The following is a 16,944-nucleotide window of genomic DNA, read 5'->3' as shown; positions in this document are numbered from 1 at the left end:
ACTATATCTGTATCTTTCCTAATCTTCCTGCTGAAAACAGAAATTAATTTGTCTACAGGGGATGCCACTAAGGAGTTCAAAATGCCTCTTGATGGAGCTTTCCTGAGGATGAGGTTTCAGGAGGTGATTCTGAATGAACATCAGGATCTTGGGAGTGGGATATCGTCCTGTTTTGGCATCATCTGTATCAGGCACTGAGAATTTCAGAGAAAAGTCCAAGTGTTTCTTCTTGTACATTTGCTTCAGTTATTTCCTCAGTGGTGATGGCTCCAGTTATGATAAACAAGTAAAAGACAAGCTAGATCCCTGGTTTAGGAAGATGGAAGAGTTGCAGGAGCAGATATAAAAGGGACTCATGTCAAAATAAGTCCAGCAGTAAATACTGGGACAGGCCCAGACATGGAAGGATGCAATAGTGAAGCAAAGGCTGATAATGTAAATCTCCTTGGATCCTGAGACATCAACATCAAAGATGCAGTGTAAAACCTAGCAGTGATCATGGTCAACACTGGCCACCGATGATATCAACAGGTCCCTTGAAAATAATACCAGAAGTAAGTCCCCTGGCTCCAAAGACTTGAACTCTTGAGGAGACTGAAGGTCTGTAAAGTACTGGGGGCATCAGCACTGATACTGACTTTGACCTCTCCACTCAGATACCTGTGGCTCAAAGAGAGTTTGATGCTAACGGAACTGATACTGTTATGGCTGATGTTGACTGATGCTGTTGAGATGGAGGCAGTTGAAGAGTTGAACTTAAGTCACAAGTGACACTGACATTCCCATCAGTATCAACTGTGGTACCTACAGGATGCTTCCACAGTCTCATTGTAACTGGCTCTTATAAGTCGATGAGGAGGTTGTGGGGAAGAAAGGCAATGAGTCCCTATCCTTTCTGGAAACAGAGGAGGAAGAGGCAAAACACAACTTGGTCGAAGGCTGCATTAAAGCCATTATGAACTTCCCAATATCAACTGTTAAGGAGTATCCATGGAAAAAATAAACAGCTCTTAGAAATGAAAGAACCTAATGAATGCAGGTCTACAGGAGGCTATCCTGCCCAGTTCAGTCTCAGTGGAAGGAGACAGACTATCACCTGTAAAAAATCTTAGTTGCTACCCTTCAGCAACATTTACTATCTAGCAACACCAGGCTTCTCTGTGGAAGACTGGCGAACGTGTCCATTTCTTTGATGGCAACTGATAATCACTGGAAAACCAAGGTCTATCAATCTCCATATTTTTTATCCGTTGTCTTTCCCTTTTTAGGCTTAGGAAAATCATACACATGCTCTTTAGAAGAAGGATCCCCCAAGTCAATACAGGTACCAGGTAGCAAACCTTTTAGGACTAACATGTTTTTCCTTTCTCTAAAGGTAAGCTTGTCAAAGCCTTTACAGATTTCACAGCTCACATTCAAGTGTTCAGCTCCTAAATATGAAAAGCAAATTACATATCTCTCTTGCAGAGCAATCTTGTGGCTGCATTTTAAATCCAGATGACTGTTCCTCAGCAACTACAACCACCAAAATCAGTAAAAGCAGCAAAGTTCACCACAAAAACATGCAAAAGTACAGAAAATACTATGAAAAGCAAAGCAAATGTGAATGGGTGTAAATGTACGGTATCCTGCAGCTTAAAGGAGTACACGAGCTTTGTTCATTTCTTTGCTTCTTTTTTTTTTGTTAAAAAAAGAAAAAAATGGATGACCTGACCATAGATTAGAGCCAAAACTGGTCACTGAGACAAATAAAACCCTCAAGGAAGGCAATATACATATTTTAAAACCAATGACTTGGTTTAAATGTTTGGGTACACTTCCATGTGTGAACTCAAGAGCAACAGCAAAAATCTGGACAGGGTAACAGGTAGACACTGAAGCCCAGGAAAGTTTTATGCCCAGAGATGACTTATACCTTTGGTCAAAACTTCTAACCTTCTAAAGAGGAGAGATGGGCTCATCATAGATCATGTATTGTTACAAGGAACCTGCATACTCTGTTCTCTTTGCTAAGCTTTCTTATACCCTCTAGTGCATTTTACCTCAAAAATATAATGTCAAATAGTGCAGTAAGTATTTCTGTTCATATAGCAGGTATTTCTTTAGAGTTTTGGAAAATATGACAATGCTCCACTGATGGAATGGCATTCACCAAATGGACTTGTAAAATGAAAAGAAAGGGAACATCTTTGTCCAACTGTCATATTGGAACATTAGCAAATACAATGCAGAAAATCCATCTTTGTTTTTGTAGCAATTGTCATAGGTGTATAGGCATTAATCCTGTTCTCGGGGATATTAAAATATCTATTCACAACAGTGAACAAACTGAATTACTAGCATCAACTACTCTACATCAAAGCTGCAATTTTTGTGCGACACAAATGGCTGAAACAGACTAAACAATTAGAAATAAAAACTTGTTTTGTCCAAGGTTTTGGAGAGAATGATTCAAGTAGTTGCCATTCAAATACCAGTAAGGACAATTACTTTATTTAGTTTCCTGGCTGAGACTTCTTTTGTTGGGTTAGACACTTTGCATCTATACATATCCTAACTTTTTTTTTGGGGGGGGGGCTGGTGTCTAACACTCAGACCATCATCTGCCTGGTCACCCCCCACATGGTTACAGTCATCTCCGTGGCACCCACCTGAAGGCCGGGAAGAAGACTGGAAAATCTCACCTCTTACAAGTGTTACACCAAGGCTGAGCCCACTGATTGTGGTATGGGGAAAATGGCACAGACTGGAACTATACACAGCAGTGTCACATAAGCCAACTGGCACATTTGGGGGGGTATAACCTGGCGGGGACGTTTTTGTTTATGTTTACAGCTTCCGATTCCTTCCTAGTAATACTCCTACCCTTTATACCTTCCACAATAAATTTCACTGCAGTGATCACAGCTTCTCAATATTAGGTCCCAAACTGTGGGAAGCATTTCCTTCCTCACTAAAAAACTCGATCCATACACTTTCACAAAATCTTTAAATACATCTTCTGAAAGGAGGACGATGTAAGTGCTTCTCACAAAATGATGTCACCTTACTAGTTATGCTCTCCCAACTTTTACATAATTTCATTCCCGTATTTATATAATATGAACCAAAGAGGTCTGACAGTACATTTAAATTCTTGCAGAGAAAGTGATCTGACAAGTGAGACAAGAGAAGTATCATTAGGAGTGGGTAGGATATGTGCCTTTCTGAAACAACTTGAATTACTCTCAGTGAAATGGGGATGGAGGGTGTATTTCATAATATATGCAAACAAGAGTCCGACGGTAAGTTTAAATTCTTACAGGAGGAGGGGCAGACTGAGGGCAAGGAAGAGAGACTGCAAGGAAGAGATCAGAAGTAGAGTAAGGAGTGATAGCTTATGTGATCTGAGAGCACTTGCACTGGGCTTGTTGGAGGAGATGAGCCTTTAAACTGCACTGTAAAGTTGGATCCAGTGGAAATGTTTTTAGAGTAGGTGGGAGAGATTCCCAGAGTTTGGAAGCTAAGACTGAAAATGCAAGCTTACTGCACTGCCGTTTTATTTTAAGTGGTTGTAGAACAGCGGTAGATTGGGAGTAACTTCTTAGTTTCTACGTGGGAGTTACAAAAACCAATGGAGAATAAACCAAGAAAAAGAACTTGCCCAGCAGGACCCAGAATAACCAGTAAATGTTGATATAACAATCCAGACTTTATTGTACAAAAATAAAACCAAGCGCTTTCGCTCGGTTATTACCGAGCTTTTTCAAGGTGACAAAATGTTTACTGACTCAAGTTAGAGCTATTAAATACTAATTACAAGTGTCACATGACCCTCCTGATTGGTCAATTTTATAATAAAACTTTAAAATAAAACCACAGTGTGTTCAAAGTGTTACTCAAAGTGAAAATAAAAATACAATCTAAAAACAATCTATGTACATAATGGCTGCATGTTAATAAACACTGAACAGTACAGCCAGGAAATCTGAATATGCATAAAAAACAAATCTGCGGATCTAAATGAAATAGTTAAAACACTATAATATTCATTTGTTCTCATTAAATATGGGTTCTAACCCTGTTTTGTGAAAGAACCCCATGTTTGGTGATCACAATTCATAGGTAGTCCTTAATAACATACATCTATTACTGTAACAACAAATAAATAAAATAGTTAAAAATGTTGTAAACATATATGGTGAATGTTATAGATGGGCCATTCTCAGCTTCAGAACACTATTAATGTTTATGTTCTCATTCAAGCCGGGAAACCTTCCTGAATCTAACCTGAGCTGCCAGTATAATTCACGGTACTCTAATCTAGTTTCCCAGCTGCCTCCCCTAATATCTGGAATAACTTGCTCTAAAACCAAGAATTTAATTTGCATATTACTGCAAACCTGGGAATGTTTGTAAAAAGCATTACTTTCTTTGGCTTTAGAGATGTCATAAAAATGCTCATAAACCCTTTTTCTCAAATGTCTTTCGGTGTTGCCCACATAAAAACTGTTGCACGTTACACATACCCCTACATAAACTACCCCTTTAGCTCCACAGTTGTAATATTTCGTGGAGCTAAATTTAAATTTCCTAGAGGGGATGTAAAGTGTGTCTTGGCTGAACATAGCACAACACTGCTTACAACTCCCACAGTGGTGGGTACCAAGCTTTGTTCTCCTTTTGTTCAACCTTAAGTCACTTCTTTTCTCACACAGTTCCTTCAAGTTAGTGTCTGTCTCTCTTCCTAAAAGTGTGGCCAAGTTGGAACAAAATGTTTTAATTCGTCGTGCAGAGTAAGAATGGGCCAATGGTTAAAAATAATTTGTTCAATCTTCTCAGAATTAGTAGAAAAAGTGTGAATAAAATTACTTTTAATATCAAATTGGTTCACATATTCCCTTTGTTGTGAACCACTAAATCCTATTCCTAATAAAGGGGGGTAACTGGTTTCCCTGTTTAGAGTAACCTCTTGAATCATACAGTCTATCAAAGTGGGCAGATATCCTTTCTCTAGAAATAGTCCTTTAAGGGTTCTTACTTCTTCTGTAAAACCCACCAGGGTACTAGACATTCTTGATGCCCGGATAATTTGCCCTTTAACTATACCCTTTTTTTGATAAAATGGGTGTCCTCTAGTAAAATGAAGGTACGAATTAGAAAATGTGTTTTTCCTATATAACATTGATTGAAAGTACTGATTACTGTAATCTTTAAATAAGGTAACGTCTAAGTAGTGTAGTCTGTCTTTGTCAATTTTATACGTGAAATCCAAAAAGGTTTTCGTGTTGTTAATGTAACCTAGAAACTCAATTAACCTTTCTTCAGTACCCTTCCAGAGCAAACAAATATCGTCCAAGTACCTCCTGTAATGTAGTATATGCTGAAACCATGAACTTGAAAAAACAAAATTCTTTTCCCAGTAGTGTAGCACCACATTAGCATATAATGAAGCGCAAGAGGCGCCCATTGCCACCCCTTTCTTCTGACGGTAAAATTCACTGTTAAAGTGAATGAAATTGTTCTCAAGAACTATTTCCATAAATTCTAAAGCAAGACTAACAATCTTGCTATCAAGACGAGACTCAGTTGTCAAAATTTGTCCAAACCATTCCAACCCAGTCGGGTGAGGAATACCAGGAAAAAGTTCCACTACATCTACAGTAACCATCAGTAATTGTGGGTCAAACAGCTTTTGGTAAATCCCTTTCAAAAAATCCCAGGAGTCCTTACATATGTGTGTGATGGTAGTCACAAATTCTTTTAAACCAAAATCAATGAATTTGGCTAAAGGTTCTGTAATACCTCCAGCACCTGAAACAATTGGTCTAAATTTAATAGGATCCAGGGTTTTATGCGTTTTAGGAATGCCAAAAATTTGGGGTTTTTTTGGCTTATCTACATGTAAATAGTTGTAAAGACGTTCATTAATCACATTTTGTAAGAGATGGTCATATAGCTGAAAATTAATTTTAGCATAAGCGATGTTGATTTCATTAATAGATACCAACTCATATTGATCTGTTTCTTGTAACATATTGTGAATATGTGAGTCGTAGTCTACAGTGTACATCAATACAACCCCCCCTCCCTTGTCTGGCTTCATTACCCTGCATCCTTCTTGTTTCAAAAAATCGATCAAGGCTAACTCTTTGTCATTAAGATTAATGGGGCGGGTACTATGACCTTGGTGCTCCATGTTCCTGATATGCCTTTCAACCAGCTCTTCAAACACTTTAAGGGAAGGATGAATGGGAGGATTAAAAGTACTTTTCCTTGTTAAATCCCTATTAGTGTTACCTTGATTTTTAAAAAATAGGTTTAGATTCAATTGTCTAATGAAAAGTTTCAGGTCAATCAATGTACTTATCAAATGAGAGGGACGGGAGTGGACAAAATGGAAACCTCTGGCAAATAAATCAAAAAATTCTTGAGTAAGTTCGAGCTCAGTAAAATTAAAAATAGTAAAATTGTTCCTTCTGCAGACCACCTGCTTGTGAGCTCTAGAATGTGACTCTAGGAGAGGGATCACAGTGTGAAAACTATTTGTTTCTAGGGGTTGTTTCAATTCTTGTGTTGGTATCTCTGTCCCCTCCCCCCCTTGTTGGGGGGGGGGGGTAATGAAAATCCTGTAAATATTGTTTTCTACCTTTCTCTGCGATTCTTTCACTCCTTCTAAGAGTGTCTGAACCTGAAGGCTTATAATAGTCAGCATTGGTTCCTTCTCCCCTATTCACGAACACGGTGTCTACATTGTTATTTTTCCAACCCCTGGTCGTGGGGAGTGGATAAGCTAGCCCGTCTCTATATTCACTAAGGTCCCTTTCTAATTTCTTTATCTTACGGTTCAATATTTTAACACAATGCTGGTCTACTTCATCAAAAACCTTATCATAATTCATTTTCACGCTAGAAAAGTTAGTGTCACTAATCATTTTTTCATTTAAAACGTTAAGTTCTTTCAATAAAATGTCCGCTTTCATTTCATAATCAGCGATCATCAGCTTTAACATTTCCAGGCCAGCCTTGTTAAAAGTTTCACAAAGCTGGTCATAAAACACAGTTCCCGGTTGTACATTATTTGGAAATTTGTAAAAAACGTAACCCTTTAGGCACCCTTTGTACTTGTAAACATTCCTTGAGGTAGTCTATCTCCAGTTGGTAACTTTTGTAAGCATAAAGTTTATCTCTAAAACCATTAAAATTGCGCTCAATGTTCTGGTTAAAAATATGGTTGACAGTACCTTGTCTGAAAATAAATTGTTGACCAACCCACACACCAAAGTCGAAGTCTCTGGAATCGCTGTCTAATCCATTTAGGTGAGTCGCACCCATCCTTATTTGCATTGTGCGACCGTTTGTTGTGGGAACATTGCAAGTCGGGTTGCCTTGCGTGATAGTACTAACATTTGACGCTGATGGAATGCTACGCCTCACCGTTCGGTCCCCAAGCTGTAATTGGTTACCAGGCAGATCCGAAGTGGAGACCGGATTACGGTCATTAATGGTATTAGATAACCGAGTAAGAAGGGCTAGTATTTGTTTAAATTCTCCCCGTGTCACAGGGGCAGCATCCGAGTCGTCTTTAAGAAGTGAAGGCGTTTCCAAAGTAACACTTTGAACACACTGTGGTTTTATTTTAAAGTTTTATTATAAAATTGACCAATCAGGAGGGTCATGTGACACTTGTAATTAGTATTTAATAGCTCTAACTTGAGTCAGTAAACATTTTGTCACCTTGAAAAAGCTCGGTAATAACCGAGCGAAAGCGCTTGGTTTTATTTTTGTACAATAAAGTCTGGATTGTTATATCAACATTTACTGGTTATTCCGGGTCCTGTCACTGCTGGGCAAGTTCTTTTTCTTGGTTTATTCTCCATTGGTTTTTGTGGCTTTAGTTTTTGCCCATGGCAGAAGGAACGGAATCTGTAAATTTTGCAGAAACACCTTCACTTCTTAAAGATGACTCGGATGCTGCCCCTGTGACACGGAGAATTTAAACAAATTCTAGCCCTTCTTACTCAGTTATCTAATACCATTAATGACCGTAATCTGGTCTCCACTTTGGATCTGCCTGGTAACCAATTACAGCTTGGGGACTGAACGGTGAGGCGTGGCATTCCATCAATGTCAAATGTTAGTACTATCACGCAAGGCAATCTGACTTGCAATGTTCCCACAACAAACAGTCACACAATGCAAATAAGGATGGGTGCGACTCACCTAAATGGATTAGACAGCGATTCCAGAGACTTCGACTTTGGTGTGTGGGTTGGTCAACAATTTATTTTCAGACAAGGTACTGTCAACCATATTTTTAACCAGAACATTGAGCGCAATTTTAATGGTTTTAGAGATAAACTTTATGCTTACAAAAGTAACCAACTGGAGATAGACTACCTCAAGGAATGTTTACAAGTACAAAGGGTGCCTAAAGGGTTACGTTTTTACAAATTTCCGAATAATGTACAATCGGGAACTGTGTTTTATGACCAGCTTTGTGAAATTTTTAACAAGGCTGGCATGGAAATGTTAAAGCTGATGATCGCTGATCATGAAACGAAAGCGGACATTTTATTGAAAGAACTTAACGTTTTAAATGAAAAAATGATTAGTGACACTAACTTTTCTAGCGTGAAAATGAATTATGATAAGGTTTTTGATGAAGTAGACCAGCATTGTGTTAAAATATTGAACCGTAAGATAAAGAAATTAGAAAGGGACCTTACTGAGTATAGAGACGGGCTAGCTTATCCCCTCCCCACGACCAGGGGTTGGAAAAATAACAATGTAGACACCGTGTTCGTGAATAGGGGAGAAGGAACCAATGCTGACTATTATAAACCTTCAGGTTCAGACACTCTTAGGAGTGAAAGAATCGCAGAGAAAGGTAGAAAACAATCTTTCCAGGATTTTCAGTACCCTCCCAACAGGGGGGGAGGGGACAGAGATACCAACACAAGAACTGAAACAACCCCTAGAAACAAATAGTTTTCACACTGTGATCCCTCTCCTAGAGTCACATTCTAGAGCTCACAAGCAGGTGGTCTGCAGAAGGAACAATTTTACTATTTTTAATTTTACTGAGCTCGAACTTACTCAAGAATTTTTTGATTTATTTGCCAAAGGTTTCCATGTTGTCCACTCCCGTCCCTCTCATTTGATAAGTACATTGATTGACCTGAAACTTTTCATTAGACAATTGAATCTAAACCTATTTTTTAAAAATCAAGGTAACACTAATAGGGATTTAACAAGGAAAAGTACTTTTAATCCTCCCATTCATCCTTTCCTTAAAGTGTTTGAAGAGCTGGTTGAAAGGGATATCAGGAACATGGAGCACCAAGGTCATAGTACCCGCCCCATTAATCTTAATGACAAAGAGTTAGCCTTGATCGATTTTTTGAAACAAGAAGGATGCAGGGTAATGAAGCCAGACAAGAGAGGGGGGGTTGTATTGATGTACACGGTAGACTATGACTCACATATTCACAATATGTTACAAGAAACAGATCAATATGAGTTGGTATCGATTAATGAAATCAACATTGCTTATGCTAAAATTAATTTTCAGCTATATGACCATCTCTTACAAAATGTGATTAATGAACGTCTTTACAACTATTTACATGTAGATAAGCCAAAACCCCCCCCCAAATTTTTGGCATTCCTAAAATGCATAAAACCCTGGATCCTATTAAATTTAGACCAATTGTTTCAGGTGCTGGAGGTATTACAGAACCTTTAGCCAAATTCATTGATTTTGGTTTAAAAGAATTTGTGACTACCATCACACACATATGTAAGGACTCCTGGGATTTTTTGAAAGGGATTGACCAAAAGCTGTTTGACCCACAATTACTGATGGTTACTGTAGATGTAGTGGAACTTTTTCCTAGTATTCTTCACCCGACTGGGTTGGAATGGTTTGGACAAATTTTGGCAACTGCGTCTCGTCTTGATAGCAAGATTGTTAATCTTGTTTTAGAATTTATGGAAATAGTTCTTGAGAACAATTTCATTCACTTTAACGGTGAATTTTACCGTCAGAAGAAAGGGGTGGCAATGGGCGCCTCTTGCGCTTCATTATATGCTAATGTGGTGCTATACTACTGGGTAAAGAATTTCGTTTTTTCAAGTTCATGGTTTCAGCATATACGACATTACAGGAGGTACTTGGACGATATTTGTTTGCTCTGGAAGGGTACTGAAGAAAAGTACTTTTAATATCATTTTATTAATAATAATTGAGTTTCTAGGTTACATTAACACGACAACCTTTTTGGATTTCACGTATAAAATTGACAAAGACAGACTACACTACTTAGACGTTACCTTATTTAAAGATTACAGTAATCAGTGCTTTCAATCAATGTTATATAGGAAAAACACATTTTCTAATTCGTACCTTCATTTTGCTAGCAGACACCCATTTTATCAAAAAAAGGGTATAGTTAAAGGGCAAATTATCCGGGCATCAAGAATGTCTAGTACCCTGGTGGGTTTTACAGAAGAAGTAAGAACCCTTAAAGGACTATTTGTAGAGAAAGGAAATCCGCCCACTTTGATAGACTGTATGATTCAAGAGGTTACCCCCTTTATTAGGAATAGGATTTAGTGGTTCACAACAAAGGGAATATGTGAACCAATTTGATATTAAAAGTAATTTTATTCACACTTTTTCTACTAATTCTGAGAAGATTGAACAAATTATTTTTAACCATTTTCCCATTCTTACTCTGCACGACGAATTAAAACATTTTGTTCCAACTTGGCCACACTTTGTTAGGAAGAGAGACACTAACTTGAAGGAACTGAAGGAACTGTTTGAGAAAAGAAGTGACTTAAGGTTGAACAAAAGGAGAACAAAGCTTGGTACCCACCACTGTGGGAGTTGTAAGCAGTGTTGTGCTATGTTCAACCAAGACACACTTTACGTCCCCTCTAGGAAATTTAAATTTAGCTCCACGAAATATTACAACTGTGGAGCTAAAGGGGTAGTTTATCTAGGGGTATGTGTAACGTGCAACAGTTTTTATGTGGGCAAAACCGAAAGACATTTGAGAAAAAGGGTTTATGAGCATTTTTATGACATCTCTAAAGCCAAAGAAAGTAATGCTTTTTACAAACATTCCCAGGTTTGCAATAATATGCAAATTAAATTCATGGTTTTAGAGCAAGTTATTCCAGATATTAGGGGAGGCAGCTGGGAAACTAGATTAGAGTACCGTGAATTATACTGGCAGCTCAGGTTAGATTCAGGAAGGTTTCCCGGCTTGAATGAGAACATAAACATTAATAGTGTTCTGAAGCTGAGAATGGCCCATCTATAACATTCACCATATATGTCAACATTTTTAACTATTTTATTTATTTGTTGTTACAGTAATAGATGTATGTTATTAAGGACTACCTATGAATTGTGATCACCAAACATGGGGTTCTGTCACAAAACAGGGTTAGAACCCGTATTTAATGAGAACAAATGAATATTATAGTGTTTTAACCATTTCATTTAGATCCGCACATTTGGTTTTTATGCATATTCAGATTTCCTGGCTGTACTGTTCAGTGTTTATTAACATGCACCCATTATGTACATAGATTGTTTTTAGATTGTATTTTTATTTTCACTTTGAGTAACACTTTGAACACACTGTGGTTTTATTTTAAAGTTTTATTATAAAATTGACCAATCAGGAGGGTCATGTGACACTTGTAATTAGTATTTAATAGCTCTAACTTAAGTCAGTAAATGTTTTGTCACCTTGAAAAAGCTCGGTAATAACCGAGCAAAAGCGCTTGGTTTTATTTTTGTACAATAAAGTCTGGATTGTTATATCAACATTTACTGGTTATTCCGGGTCCTGTCGCTGCTGGGCAAGTTCTTTTTCTAGGTGGAAGTTATACTTAGGGGCTTTGCTGCTAGTGGTAAGCAAAAGTTTGGAAGGAGTTAGTGAACCAAGAAACCTATCTGTTCATTGCTTTCCTGACAATCATTTGACTTTGCTAAGAGTACGGTAGTTGTGTTCCAGAGGAGACTGTAAAGTTGATAAGCTCCTTTGAGCAACTATAATGGCCAAGCAATGTTCAAGTAGGGCTAAAAGGAGTGTTTTGTCAAATATACAACATTAAATAACAGGTACAACTGCTAGTAAACAATAAGAAGCTTTACATTAAAACACCACCAAACTTACCCACAGGAAAGTCTTACACTCTTTACAAACAGCTGGTATACAATCAGCTACAGTATAAAACTACTGTGATCTAACCCTATTATTCAACTCTGTCCTTTAAGTTCCCCTTTTAGCATTAACCTGTTCAGATATTACCTTACGACAACATTACAGAGGTAGAAATAAATGGTGAACAAATGACTGAAGATAACGTAAGAGAGATGCTGTCAGTTACACTCATCCAACAGTAAACTTTGACTTTCAAGGACTAGCAACACCATCATCATCTAAGGTTCCATAACAGGGCATTAATTGTTTATTGATTTCTGCCTTGGTCCTCTTATTAAGGATCTTCTTCTGAAGGCCCCCAATATTACAGCTGATAGATACATTCTGGTAAATGACTGCCATCATTAACTCCCACAAAAAAACAGTTCTATGCACAACTGAATTTGACAATCCATTACAGAGTTTACTATTTCCTGAAGATTCTTCTTCTATTTATCTAGTTTTGCACAATTTCAGGAGCCATGTAACTACTCTTCTTTAGTTCCAGATTTATACACCCTTGGAAACGTACTCTGTAATTAGCCAGGGTATAACAATTTCAATGCAAACATTTCCACGACAATATTAAAACCTGCATGGCCTTGCTGCATACTGGTCACAGGATAGATCCTCTCCCACTACTAACTGGCAATCTGAGTATTTAAAATCTTGGTTCATCTATTTCTTAATTAATCTGCTTCACATATTTCAAGTCCCAAGGAAGATATATAGGCAAACTTTCTTTCAAATGTTTGAGTCTCCCTTGCCCTAATCAGTCACACTACTATTTTTGGTTGCATTTTGTTGGTTCTCCTCCTAATTCTCAAATGTATTAGTATCCTCTAACAAACTGTTAGCCATAAGGCCACCCCCATCATCAAGGTCATATCCAAGTTTAAACCCTGACCACATTATCAGTCGACTTCTTTCCAGAGCAGACACCAAAATCTTAGCTTGCTTTGTTTCTTTGCCCATTGCCAAAAAAAAAATGTTGCTGTACATTCTTCTGTCTGGCATATAAATAAATAATTTCATAGCACCATTTCTTAAATGTTTTATTCATTCTGTACCATTACCCAAAAAAGGTATCTGCCAAGAATAACCACACAAAAAAAAAACAACAACACACAGCTTGGCAGTTGGACAGCCCAGGAATACTACCACTGCAACAGGACAACAGAGAAAAAATATGAATATTAAATGGAAAATAAAAAAATGTTTAATAGAATATAAGCACCTTCTATAATATATAACTATTATACATTTTTGAGCTCTGTACATTGTATTTTCTGTTTTTCTACCTTTATTTAAATCTGGCTGTATCACTGAAAAAACTATGTAACGTGATACTATGCAAACTGTAAAAATGTTTTACTCTTTGTCCTGTATCTTTGTAAACACTCAAGTAATTTTATATATGTACTATTTTGTGCACCAAGTACCTTTGTATACTTTCTCTATGTATTAATGTGGAGCTTTTCTACCCAGTCCTCCGCTGAAAAAGGACAGCTTGTACAGTCAGACTTTCTCAGTAAACAAATGTAAAATAAATAAATAAATAAAAATCATATAAATAATGTATGGGTTTTGAAAGCTTTTAAAACCAAAGGATTACACATCATAGCATAGTGAATAAAAAGTGGAAAAAAAGTAAAACGTAAAAGGCAGAAAGTGTATGTTAGGTAAGGAATGCCAAATGGGACGGGCAAAAATTAGCTATATAATCAAAAATACACTGATATATATATATGCTGACAGAGTGATAGTTAAACAATTGCCATCTAAAGTTTAACCAAAAGGGGTATCCATACAACTGTATGAATACTTCCACAATTCAGTCCTACAAAGAATGAAGTGTAAATAACCTGGCAACATCACTTCAAATGTAGTAGCTAGAAAGACTGGGGTTACACCCTTGAATACAAAGAGTTGTTGTGGCAGTTGAGTTTTAATGCTAGTAATAAGCCTGGTTTAAATGATGCTGTTTCAGTCTCGAGTGTTTTAAAACTAAGAGCTATAAAATTTTAGAGTAGATGGTATGGTTTTGTAAACATCTAGTTTATGGTCAATTTAATGGTACTATTGGTTTGACTGGTCGCAAAGTGATGAGTTTGTCCATATTATATTAGAAGCTTCAGTCTTTCTACCTTTTACTTTTTTCTTCTTTTTTCCCTACTTTTTATTCAATATGCTACAATGTATAATCCTTTGGTTTTAAAAGCTTTCACAACACTTACGTTATTTATATGGTTTGTATTACTAAACATATTTTAACTGTGAGTTTTCATTAACTATGTAACATAACAGTTTTATTTAATTGTTCCTGCCTCCCAGCCATACATATATTACAAGGGGAGGGTTGGTCATTCATTCTGATGAAGTCCTAGTCATTGTATGGATGAAAGAGCTTATATTTTATTAACAAATTTTACGTTCCGTTAAATAGTCAGACTTTTTCTCTGTTGCCCTGCTGCAGTGATGGCATTCTTGGGCTGTCCAACTGCCAAGCTGTGTGTGTTTTTATGTGGTCATTCTGCACCATCTAATGAAATAACTTCTCGGACCTTTAATTACAGTGTTACTGTGGGTGAGGTTGCCTTGTAATTCTTAATAATACAACTTGTGCTCCTTCAGCATCTCTTTCCACAATGATGTACATGGCTCAGCCGCATACATACAACTTAATTTAAGCACTATGGCCTGGTGGCAATAACTGAAATCAGGAAACCTGCATCCACCCCTTTACTTGGGTAAAAGCATTTTTCCCCAGCTTACTTACAGTTTCTCCACAACTCATATCAAGTCACTAGATCACTTCTTTAGGGCAACAAGAACATTTTTTTAAGAAGGGAACCCACAAATGCTAGCCCTATGTAATAAAATTTGTGGAAATGTAATCATTTAGAGACCTTTGTCACTAAGATTAATCTCAAAATAAAACAGTCTCCATTTTTGGAACAGCTCAAACAATTTACTATTTGATTTAGTGCAGACATATTATGAGCTACAATATGTCCCTACTAAACATATACCAGGATATTTCAACTCATTCAGGTCTCCTAGAAAATCACACTCATTTCTTAGGGGTCTCGGGGGTCATAATTTGCCACTAGTAATGCTGTTTTCAGTGCATTGCCAATGTGACAATGTGAAGAAGTCTTTTCACATTTGCTGCAGACTGTGAAAAAGACAACCAAAATGTCGTTGGTAAACACAGATATCTTCAGTTGCTGCAATCCCTTTGATATTATTTTATTTTCAGTTGTCTTATACATACTTATAATGTCTTGATGTATAAAATAAAAAGTAATATGGAAATTAGGCAGTCATGTCAGGTGACCCTGGTTAAGGGGAAATGATACGACAATAGCAACGCCATCTTAATCTGCACGCTGTAAATATCTTTCAAGAAGAAGATACACTCTTTGTTAACCACATCTTTCTCACCTTTTTCAAGACATTAAGATGGATGCCAGCATGTTATTTGTATCGATTTGATTTTTTTTATTTAATACAAAAAATAATTTCCACCCTATAAAATGCCTTCTCTGCACCCACACTTAATACCAATATGGGTAGCTTATGCAATTGTGTATCTTCCAACATCAAGAGTGTTCTAATTGTGTTGTTGTGTCTGCCTCCCTCTCACACAAAAATCCACACTGATCACAGTGAATCAATTTAAGCAATACCTCAGTTATCTCTTAGTGAACAAGGCATGAAACAATTTACAGTCAAGGGTTTACCTGCATTTTTGAGTACTGTCCTCAGAAGAATGAGAATTAAAGCTACTATAGTGGCAATGGAGTTTAAAATAGACAAAAGCAGAAAATTAGTATTTCACACAAAGATTCATAAGATGATACTAGGCTAGTGGCCTGGGAGCCCTTATAAGTCTAGCCAAGAATTACACCCATGTTTTCACAAAGTCCGCACCTGTTTTCCCTGTCCAGCAGGGACACAGGTGGGATCCCAGGGGTATTTTTTTCTATTTCCCATCCAGTCGCCAAGTTCCTCTTAAAGAGGGCTAGTGAGGTACTCTACTTGACATGGAGAGGGAATCTATTCCGCAGATGGGGGAGCCGTTGGGACACAAATCTATCCCGCCAACAAGTTCTATTAATGTCACAGACCAGATTGAGGCCTTCTGTGCGGGTTGCACTGACATTACTCCAGGAATCAAAAACACGAATAACACTTCAGTCCAAATTTCTGAAATGGCATGTACCTGTGCACGTGAGAGGTGTAGTCCAAGTGTATGTACAATTTCTTCAAGATCTTTCTCGAGCAGGTAGCCACAGTGACTTTGATCAAAATAAACAAATGCCATCAGAAGACTTCTATCAGATGTGATCATCTGTTTCTTTTCCTGGGGGAAGCAAAAAACAGTGCAGCTTTATATATTTCTAACAAAAAAATAAACATCAGTAATGCTGTATTTTAAGTATTAGAACTTAGGCATACACTTCTAAACATCAGTAATGCAGTATTTCTAAAGGTAAGTATTACAACTTTGGTATACACGCCCAGACTACAAGTTCATTATATTATAAACTCACAACTGCATCTACTGTTGCAAGCTGTAGCCACTGAGAATGGAACTCTGACATTGACAAATATGAAATGTACAACAGAACTTGCTCTAATGAGAGTGCAAGGTTGCAGAGATACTGATGAACATACCATCATTGTAGGCACAATCACACACAGGAAATGTGTTCTTGTCTCAGTTCATCTTTTT

General features: G+C 37.3%; 1 protein-coding gene across 1 annotated transcript in view; it reads right to left on the bottom strand.

Annotated features, from left to right (window-relative positions):
* The window catches only part of CCAR1 (cell division cycle and apoptosis regulator 1), a 2,906,903-nt gene that overhangs the window by 357,944 nt on the left and 2,532,015 nt on the right, over positions 1-16,944 (bottom strand). Inside the window, exon 23 of the mRNA XM_044056158.1 lies at positions 16,432-16,572. Within this exon, the coding sequence (XP_043912093.1) occupies positions 16,432-16,572 (141 nt within the window). The remainder of the gene's footprint in view (positions 1-16,431; positions 16,573-16,944) is intronic.

Source organism: Protopterus annectens, chromosome 14.part0 (genome assembly GCF_019279795.1).
Source record: "Protopterus annectens isolate FY-2018-M chromosome 14.part0, PAN1.0, whole genome shotgun sequence".
NCBI lineage: Eukaryota > Metazoa > Chordata > Ceratodontiformes > Protopteridae > Protopterus > Protopterus annectens.
Note: the sequence above shows the minus strand (reverse complement) of the source record. Positions and strands in the feature narration are given on the sequence as shown.